This window comes from Micropterus dolomieu, linkage group LG10 (assembly GCF_021292245.1).
Source record: "Micropterus dolomieu isolate WLL.071019.BEF.003 ecotype Adirondacks linkage group LG10, ASM2129224v1, whole genome shotgun sequence".
NCBI lineage: Eukaryota > Metazoa > Chordata > Actinopteri > Centrarchiformes > Centrarchidae > Micropterus > Micropterus dolomieu.
In genome coordinates, this window is record NC_060159.1 from 28,744,713 (window position 1) to 28,755,550 (window position 10,838).

At 42.7% G+C, this 10,838-nt stretch overlaps 1 protein-coding gene across 1 annotated transcript in view; it reads left to right on the forward strand.

Annotated features, from left to right (window-relative positions):
* Positions 1-3: 3 nt before the first annotated feature.
* Positions 4-10,838, forward strand: part of LOC123978279 (NACHT, LRR and PYD domains-containing protein 12-like) — a gene marked incomplete at its 5' end in the record, with an annotated part of 75,969 nt that continues 65,134 nt past the window's right edge. Inside the window, 4 exons of the mRNA XM_046061449.1 lie at positions 4-1,325; positions 1,418-1,591; positions 3,613-3,786; positions 3,936-4,109. Coding sequence (XP_045917405.1) covers positions 4-1,325; positions 1,418-1,591; positions 3,613-3,786; positions 3,936-4,109 — 1,844 coding nt within the window. The remainder of the gene's footprint in view (positions 1,326-1,417; positions 1,592-3,612; positions 3,787-3,935; positions 4,110-10,838) is intronic.

Sequence of the window (10,838 nt, forward strand, 5' to 3'; positions counted from 1 at the left end):
ATCTGCAGCTTTGAAGAGTTCCAGGTTGTGTTCATCTTTGACGGTCTGGATGAGTGTCGACTTCCTCTGGACTTCCACAACAATGAGGTCCTGACTGATGTTACAGAGTCCACCTCAGTGGATGTGCTGCTGACAAACCTCATCAGGGGGAACCTGCTTCCCTCTGCTCGCCTCTGGATAACCACACGACCTGCAGCAGCCAATCAGATCCCTCCTGAGTGTGTTGACATGGTGACAGAGGTCAGAGGGTTCAGTGACCCACAGAAGGAGGAGTACTTCAGGAAGAGATTCAGAGATGAGGAGCAGGCCAGCAGAATCATCTCCCACATCAAGACATCACGAAGCCTCCACATCATGTGCCACATCCCAGTCTTCTGCTGGATCACTGCTACAGTTCTGGAGGAGGTGTTGAAGACCAGAGAGGGAGGAGAGCTGCCCAAGACCCTGACTGAGATGTACATCCACTTCCTGGTGGTTCAGTCCAAACTGAAGAACACCAAGTATGATGGAGGAGCTGAGACAGATCAGCACTGGAATAAAAAGAGCAGGAAGATGATTGAGTCTCTGGGAAAACTGGCTTTTAAGCAGCTACAGAAAGGCAACCTGATCTTCTATGAATCAGACCTGACAGAGTGTGGCATCGATATCAGAGCAGCCTCAGTGTACTCAGGAGTGTTCACACAGATCTTTAAAGAGGAGAGAGGGCTGTACCAGGACAAGGTGTTCTGCTTCGTCCATCTGAGCATTCAGGAGTTTCTGGCTGCTCTTCATGTCCATCTGACCTTCATCAGCTCTGGTGTCAATCTGCTGGAAGAAGAACAAACAACCTCCTGTCGGTCTAAAGTCTTCAGAGACAAACCTAAACTAACACATCTCTACCAGAGTGCTGTGGACAAGGCCTTACAGAGTCCAAATGGACACCTGGACTTGTTCCTCCGCTTCCTCCTGGGTCTTTCACTGCAAACCAATCAGACTCTCCTACGAGGTCTGCTGACACAGACAGGAAGTAGCTCACAGACCAATCAGAAAACAGTTGAGTACATCAAGAAGAAGATCAGTGAGGATCTGTCTCCAGAGAGAAGCATCAATCTGTTCCACTGTCTGAATGAACTGAATGATCGTTCTCTAGTGGAGCAGATCCAACAGTCCCTGAGTTCAGGAAGTCTCTCCACAGATAAACTCTCTCCTGCTCAGTGGTCAGCTCTGGTCTTCATCTTACTGTCATCAGAAAAAGATCTGGACGTGTTTGACCTGAAGAAATACTCTGCTTCAGAGGAGGCTCTTCTGAGGCTGTTGCCAGTGGTCAAAGCTTCCAACAAAGCTCTGTAGGTGGATATATGTGCAATTTCAAAAATGCTTTATTTTATATTTGACAAATAAATCATTTAGTTTGTGTCCATTGCTAATCCTTTTTCAGGCTGAGTGGCTGTAACCTCTCAGAGAGAAGCTGTGAAGCTCTGTCCTCAGTTCTCAGCTCCCAGTCCTCTAGTCTGAGAGAACTCGACCTCAGAAACAACAGCTTGAGAGATTCGGGAGGGACGTCTCTGTCTACTGGACTGTTAAGTCCACAATGTAAACTGGAAACTCTCAGGTCAGTAGCAAGCTTTTTGTTAAACTGTTGATCTATTAATTATCCTCGTCTGACTTTATGTTAATGTTAGTGAAAGTGGTCGATAGCTGTAGGATTTCTTTGAAGGATTTTATGTTTGTAATGGAGTAATTTACTGCTTCATCAATATTCAACTCTCCTTTAGAATCCACCAGGTTTTTTCTATGTCATGTTTTAAGCAAGCAAGATTGCGCCTGTGTTTGGCTTGGCCGTTGCTGCGTCGCATATGTGTCAACTTTCAGTGCTTGTACTGGTATGTTGTATTGTCATATCAGCCCTAATCTCAAACGATTGTGTCTCTGCTGTCCGTCTTATGATCGATGCTCATCGTTGGACATCAGAGAGTCTATGCAAAGACTCTTTGATAGCTGGGAAAGTACTGGCTCCTGTTTACGACCAGGGGCCCTGGTAATTAGAATCAGAATCAGAAATACTTTATATTTATTTAATCCCAAGAAGAGACTGAGAAGAAGGGGCTGCAGAGCTGGCGCTCAGGTCAAGATGCGGTGACTTTCCTGGATGGGGGTGCTCTGGCCTCAGTGTGGAGAACGAACTCGTTGGTTGTGGCCAGTTTCCCTCCAGGATGCGGGTGGAAATGCTCCCCAGCTGAAGCTCCCCTGGATGTCTCTACCTGTTGGAGGATTACCTCTTCCCTCTCAGCGACATGCTGATGGGAATGCGGACCTGCCACTACCGATGGTTACTGTGCCTTCTGATCAGCAATTGACCGCTCACCGCAACTAGAGATCATGTGACCGTGCCATCTGTTTACGGTTAGTTCCGTCAGCTATTGTGGATGCCGGCATTCCATCATTGTTCCGGTTTGCCTTGCTCAATGCTGGTTCCATTTCAAACAAAACTTTTATTCTTAACAATATTTTTACCAGTGAGAATATGGATTTTATGTTCTTAAATGAAACGTGGCAATGGGAAAATGTGTTTGTTCACTTAAATGAGCTCCTGTCGGCTGCTCTGTTACTGGGGATGCCGCACAGATTCTTATGTAGAGCTATAAACTAAAGTTTTTCCTCTTATGAATGCAGATGCTCAAAGTAAAGAAAGAAAAAAGAAACTGTCAGTTCTTTTAAAATAAGTCTGAAGACTTTTCTTCTTACCATTGCTTTTAATTAACTATTTAAGAACTTACACTACACTGTAACTTTTACTGTCCTGTTTTCTTTTTCTTTGTTTTTAGATATTAACACTTTTTAAAAAGCTTAGAGTGCTCTTTTGATTCTACCATCTCATATGACTGATCTTCAGTTAACAGGGCCGAGTAGAATTACAAGGATTCTGTTTTGTCCACTGTTAACTTGTTGACACTTGAAACCCCTACAAATGGTTCAGAACGCAGCGGCGCATCTGGTTTTTGATCAGCCCAAAAGGACTCATGTCACTCCATTGCTGTGTGACCCCCACTGGCTACCCATAGCCTCCCGAATGAGATTCAAGTCACTAATGCCGCATACAGAGTGACTACTGGGTCTGCACCCATCTACCTAAACTCCATAACACAAGTTTACGTTCCTTCTTGGCCACTACTCTCCTCCAATGAACGCCGCCTGGCTTTGTCATCACTTCACACAAAGCAATCCCAGTCCTGGCTATTCTCATCTGTGACACCACGATGGTGGAACGAGCTACCACATGCCATCAGAGCAGGGGTGTCCCCCTCTAACTTCAGGAAGCTCATGAAAATTCATCTCTTCCGAAAACACTTTCTCTTACACCTCTAACTTGATTGCACTATTTTGTAAACTCGTACTTGTTTCCTAGGTATTTACCCCATTGATGCGATATGTGCTATTAGCTCTTACTGGTATTTATTGTCAGTTATAGATCTCGTGCTGTATTTGATGCTTTGTTGATGCTTTTATGTTGTTCCTCAAATGTATGTCGCTTTTGATAAAAGTGTGCCAAATGAGTAAATGTAATTGATAAAATGACTTTTGATCACATTCAATATTATGAGTAATGTTGTCAAATGTGTACATTTCTTTAAGACTGAGTGGCTGTAATCTGTCAGAGAGAACCTGTGAAGCTCTGTCCTCAGTTCTCAGCTGCCAGGCCTCTAGTCTCGGAGAGCTGGACCTGAGTAACAACGACCTGCAGGATTCAGGAGTGAAACTGCTGTCTGCTGGACTGGAAAGGCCACATTGTACACTGGAAACTCTCAGGTCAGAATTAAGCTGTTAAGCAAGATTTAAAACATCAGCTATTTATCTTGCTTTACGGTCATGTTAGTGAAGATGGTCAACATCTGAAGGATTTTCCTGCTGACATGATTTTCTAAAACACTGAGTTTACAATATTTTCCAAATTCCAGGTTGTCAGCTTGTCTGATCACAGAGGAAGGCTGTGCATCTCTGGCCTCAGCTCTGAGCTCCAACCCCTCGCATCTGAGAGAGCTGGATCTGAGCTACAATCATCCCGGAGAGTCAGGAGTGTCACTGCTTTCTGCTGGACTGGATAATCCACACTGGAGACTGGAAACTCTCAGGTTTGGATAGACAACAAGAGCTCACAAAAATTTCTCTAATTTCATGTCCTTCCGCTCTGGTTCATCATAATGAAGGATTTCTTATTTCTCTTAATCCTGTTCAGGGGAGTGAGAAGGCCTTATACTGGAAACAAGTGGATGTCCAGAAGTCTTATAGAAATATAATTCTTTTCATTAAATCATTCTTGATTTTTGCGTCAAAATGTCGGTCTCTCCTCCACTTTATTATAGACTGAAAAATCTCAACAACTACTCAATGTGTTGCGATTTAATCTTGTTCAAACTTTCATGGTCCATAGCAGATTCATTCATTGGCTTTCACTGAAATATTTCAACCGTTGGATGCATTATTATGAAATGTTGTTCAGACCTTCATGTTTACCCCAGGATGAATTATAATAACATTAGTGATTCTCTGAATTTTCTTCTAGCGCCATTATCGTATCAGAATTATTGTTATTATAAATATATGAAGGCTTATCGGGCCAATTTTAGGTTAAAAAAAAACCCCAATAAAAACGGAGCCAGTGGTGGAGGTCAAATTTCAGGTTTTTCAGTCAGGGTTTAGAAGACATCATGGCACTGAGACAGCACTGGTGAAAATTACAAATGACACACTAATTGCACCAATGGATTATCTGACAATGGACTTGTTTCTGTACTTGTCTTGCTAGATCTGAGCGCTGCTTTCGATACCATCGACCACCATATACTGTACTTCTACAGACTAGACTGGAAAATTTTAGAGGATCGGCCCTCAGTTGGTTTAAGTCCTGTTTGTTAGATCGGTCCCAATTTGTATATGTGAATAATGATTCCTCCATGCATACCAGAGTTAATCATGGAGAACCACAAGGTTTGGTGCTCAGACCAATCCTTTTTACTCCATATATGCTCCCTCTCGGTAGAATTATATGGAACGATGCCATTAACTTTCATTGCTATGCTGATGATACTCAGCTATATCTAGCGATCAGGCCGGATGATTTAAATCAGTTAGCCAAACGTCAAGTGTGCATACAAGATTTCAAAGCCTGGATGACCTGTAAATTCCTTATGCTGAACTCAGTCAAAACTGAAGTTATTTTACTTGGGCCCAAACACCTTTGAGATCTATACATTACATTTATCCAGTTAGCTGACACTTTTATCCAAAGCGACGTACAATTGTTATATATTTCAGAGGTCACATGCCTCTAGAGCAAATTGGGATTAAGTGTCTTGCTCAGGGACACATTGGTGGATGTGTCACAGTTGGGAGTTGAACCCGGGTCTCTCATGCCAAAGGATGTCCCTCAACCTGTATGTTATGCACATTTCAAGAACTGCCTACTTTCATTTATGTATCATTGCTAAAATCAGGAACATCCTGTCCCAAAACACTGCAGGAAAACTGATCCATGCATTCATTACTTCCAGGCTTGACTATCGCAATTCTTTACTAGCAGTCAGCACAATCAACTCTCTGAAGCCTCTGCAGCTGATCCAGAATGCAGCAGCGCGTGTTCTGTCTAGAGTCAAGATTAGAGAGCATATTTCTCCTGTTCTAGTCTCCCTACACTGGCTCCCTGTGAAATATAGAATATATTTTAAAATTGTTCTACTTACCTACAAAGCCTTAAATGGACAGGTACCGTTGTACCTCAAAGAACTCCTGATACCTTACTGCCCTAATAGAGCACTGCTCTCTCAAAATGCAGGGCTGCTTGTGGTGCCTAATGTAACTAAGGTTAGAATGGGACAAAGAGAATTTAGTTATCAAGCCTCTCTACTACTCACCACTTTTAAGGCTAAACTTAAGACTTTTCTGTTTAATAAAGATTTTAGTTAGGACAAGACTGAGCAAACTTTAAATTATTAAATCATTTATCATTTTATTTTGTGGATTTTATTCTGAATGTGTGTTATTTTGTGTTTTATTACACGCATTCTGTACTTTATGGTTTATTTTAATGCATTACAAAGTGTATTGGGACCATGTCTTTTGGTGATTTTGCATTTTAAATAAAACTTGACTTGACTTAACCAGTATATGGCATAAACCTAAATGATTATGTCATGACCAGGCTCAAAGGCCATGACAAAAAGTGGAAAAAGATGCAGCGATTCAATTAACAAGGTTTATTGCAACATAAGATAACCAAAATAATGCTTAAATTATGGGATGGGTTTGTCAGCAACATCGGTAGTGTCAGTGTGGATGAGTGATTGTAGTGTAGAGTGTTGTGGTGTTCAAATAAAACAAACGTAACGAAAACCAAAAGGTGTAGCCACTGGCAGGGAGGATGAGATGGTTGTTTGCAACTGGCAACCTCACAGCTAGATATCACTAAAACCTACACCTAAGAGAATCGCCTTCTAGGTGCTTTTTTGAAGTCAGATTTATCAACTCAAAAATCACAAATTTGTCTCAAAAGGCTTTACAATCTGTACATCATATGGCAATCTGTCCTTAGACCAGTTTCAAACATAAACGCTGCTGCTGGTCAAACATACAGAGGACAACATTTCACGTTCTGTTTTATCATGTGGGAGAACATCAATAAAAACGAGAGCAGATCAGCAGAGATTGTTTTCTTCTTCTTCTTGACAGCGAAAGAATCCTGGAGACAGTTGATTCAGCCTGATTCTCTGTCACAATGGCAAACTGAGGAACACTGCTTCATGTTGAACAGCAGTTAGGACTCAGGTTGGATAGAAAATCACTCTGACTGTGTTTCTTCCTCCAGGGTGGACCATGGTGGAGAGCAGAGGTTAAAACCTGGTCTGAGGAAGTGTAAGTGTGGATTCAATCTGACTCATGAGGACAACACACACACACACACATTTACTCATTTGGCAGACACTTTTCTCCAAAGCGACTTACATTTGAGGAACAACCTACGATCATTAACAGAGCATAAAATACAGCACAAGATCTAAAACTGACAATACATATTAATAAAAGCAGCAATAAATGCTAGTAAGTGCTAGTGGCACATATCACATCAATGGAGTAAATACCTAGGAAAAGAAGTTAGAGTCAACAAAAAAGTGCAATCAAAAAAAGGTTACTGTAGGGGATAGAAGACCACAGGAAGTGCATGTTAGATGTTAGGAGTTAGAGGTGTTATAAGAGGAAGTGTTCTTGGAAGAGATGAGTTTTCAAGAACTTCTTGAAATTAGAGAGTGAATTCCCTGTTCTGATGGCGTGTGGTAGCTCATTCCACCATTGTGGTGTCACAGATGAGAACAGCTGTCTGGCGGGAAGGATAGGTAGATTTGCTTATCGTCTGCGTAGCAGTGGTAAGAGGAGCCGTGCGAGCGAATGATCGGCCCCAGTGAGGTGGTGTAAATTGAGAAGGGGCCCAAGCACTGAGCCTTGGGGCCTCCCTGTGGAGAGGCAGTGGGAGGAGGTTAATTGTCCTTGCCACAAAACATTGTAGAAACGCCCAGAGAGATAGAATTCAAAGCACAGGAGTGCTTTACCTGAGATGCCCATTGCTGAGAGAGCAGATAGCAGGATCCTGTGGTTGACTGTGTCAAAGGCAGCTGATAGGTCAAGCAGGATAAGAACCGAGGATTGGGCTGCAGCTTTAGCTGACCTTAGGGCTTCTGTTACAGACAAAAGAGCAGTTTCAGTAGAGTGGGCACTCTTAAAAGCAGACTGATATGGATCCAGGAGGTCTTTCCGTGAGAGGAATTCTGAGACCTGTTTGAGGAATGCCCGTTCAATAGTTTCAGATAAAAATGGTAGAAGAGAAACTGGCCGATAGTTCTCAACTTGAGTTGGGTCAAGTGAGGGCTTTTTAATCAAGGGTGTAACCCGAGCCCTTTTGAAAGTGGCCGGGAAGGTCCCTGAACCAGAGAAGTATTTATTACATAAGTGATTGCCGGGACCACAGTAGGAGATATGGCTTGGAGGAGATTTTAAGGAATTGGGTCCAGTGGGCATGTAGTGGGACAGCTATGGGTCAGGAGTTCTGATACTTTGTTCTCTGTGAGAGGAGTAAACGAGGAGAGTGAAGTGCCATTGTCTTGGGAGGGCAGAGGAACAAATGTTACACATTAGCCTTGGTGTTCGTAGTCCTTGGTTTCACCTTGGGCCTTGGTTTCACATTGGTCCTTGGTTTCAATTACAATTACTCTTTCACCCCCCCTCAAGGCTTGAGGTTTGCCTTATGTCTGTGCCTAATGGCACTGTACCTCTTGAGTGAACTGGAAACCAGAGGAATAGTATGGTAGCACATGGCCCAAGTGTAGTTGTAGCCAGCAGCTTTAGGTGAGTAGGTGTGCTTAAGAAAAGGAAAAACGCTACTCTTTACTCATTCAACTTTATAGAAATGAACAACATCAGCACACAAACACAGAAGATAACCTTCAGATGTGTCTGATAAACTGCTGCTGTGTTGTGTCTCGTTCTCTCCATCAGATATCTGTGAACTCACACTGGACACAAACACAGCATACAGATTCCTCAAACTGTCTGACAACAACAGGATGGTGACAGTGGTGAGAGAGGAGCAGCCATATCCTGATCATCCAGAGAGATTTAACTTCTGGGAACAGCTGCTGTGTAGAAATGGTCTGACTGGTCACTGTTACTGGGAGGTCGAGTGGAGAGGAGGAGTTTATGTATCAGTGACTTATAGAGGAATCAGAAGGAGAGGAGAGAGAAATCAGTGTGTGTTTGGAATGAATGATCAGTCCTGGAGTCTTTTCTGCTCTCATGGTGGTTACTCTGTCTGGCACAACAACAGAGAAACAGTCCTCCCTCTCTCCTCCTCCTCCTCCTCCTCCAACAGAGTAGCAGTGTATGTGGACTGTCCTGCTGGCACTCTGTCCTTCTACAGAGTCTCCTCTGACACTCTGATCCACCTCCACACCTTCAACACCACATTCACTGAACCTCTTTATCCTGGGTTTGGGTTTGGGTTCTGTTCCCATGGTTCCTCGGCGTCTCTGTGTTCTCTGTAGGAAGGAGACAGCTTTCAATCCTGTGGTTTAAATGTTGGTGGTGGACGAGGCTTCACTTTGGTTAACATCTTGTTCACTGTTTGTGCCTTTAATGTCAGAAATGTGTTTTCTTAGAAATGGTGAAATGATCTCCTCAGGGATGAACTTGTTGTGTACAAACTGTGTTGACTTTGATTTTCACTTTAATAAAGTTTTCCTGGAGCAGCATCTAGTAGCTGCTGCTGCTGCTCATTCACTTCAATAAAGGTTTGAAAACAAAAACTCAACAAATAGTCTCAATTTATTCTGCTGTTTGCACCTAACAAACACTGTTTTTACACAGTTTGGCCATTTATAATATATTATACATAATATTATGTATTATTTGTGTTTATGTATTATATTTGTATAAAACTTACAGTTCTGCATGATGAGAAGTTTCGCTTTTAAAACCTCAAAGGCTGATAACAAACTACTGTTACTTTTAAGTAAGTACCGGCTGTGAATTCTTCTTTTATCGTTGTCTATGAAGATTCTATGTCATCCAGGTCATAGTTATCCAACGAAGGTTAAAATCAAGGGCAACTGGACTTGGTTGAAGATACTGGAAGACGTTTCAGTCCTTCATCCAAGGACTTCTTCAGTTCTGACTGACTGGCAGGGAAACTCAGCTATTTAACCTCAGTGGGGTCGTTGGCCTGGATCATCGACACCGCTGGTTCGTTAGTGTTCCTTGTTGCTGTGACGACAGTCGTTACAGTCGTTAAGACTACCTGTGGCCAAGACTGAACGACCATCGTTGGTATCTTCAGCTGAGGCCAATAGGTTACGTTTGTTGAGTTTCCTGGGAAGTGATGAAAGGACGGCATTGTAAGTGGGGGGATAAGTGGTGGCGTAGACCCCCTCCCCTGTTCAATGACGGCTTCTCAACCCTGGTATAGATGGCTTCCTTGACACCTCTATCAAACCATCCATCTTCTCTGTCTAAAATGTGCACCTGGTGGTCCTCAAATGAGTGTCCTCTGTCCTTCAGATGTAAGTAGACTACAGAGTCTTGACCTGAGGAGTTGGCCCTTCTGTGTTGAGCCATGCGTTTGTGTAGTGGTTGTTTAGTCTCCCCAATATAGAGGTCTGTGCATTCCTCACTGCATTCGACCGCAATAAATTTTTGTTTTACTGAGCAAAATTTTATTAGATAACAGCCATTTTGTAAGGTATTGAAATCCGATTAAAGGGCAATTTGGATTTGCAGTAAATGAGGTAAATATAAATGACAGTATCATCTGCATATGGTCAAACAGAAGAATTAGAACAGATTAAAGGAAGATCATTAATAAAAATAAGACATGGTTGTCACGATCTGGCTCATGGACTGTGACAAAATATGGAGACACACCGCAGGCCTACTAAAAGTTTAACAAAAGTAATTTATTTTTAACAAAGAGTAAACAATAAATTTTACTATAACATAAACCAAAATATGTCATGTGAAAATCAGTCCAGTCAGTAGTGTTAGGTGTGGGTGAGTGAACGTATAGTGTAGGTGAAGGTGTTGAAATGTAGAAATAAAACAACAAGAACTCAAAATGACCGACGGCACATCCTTGACGGGGGACGCCTCTGCCGACGAAGAAAAGAGAAGAGTGAGGGGGAAGAGCGCGCACCGAAACTGCACTAGTGCCGGCTTAAATAATCTGCACACCCTGGGGCCCTCAGGTGTTCACGATTACCTAATAAGATGCACAGAGAGAGTTATACAAGACAGCCCTACAGGGGTCGTCACCCCCCCCCCCC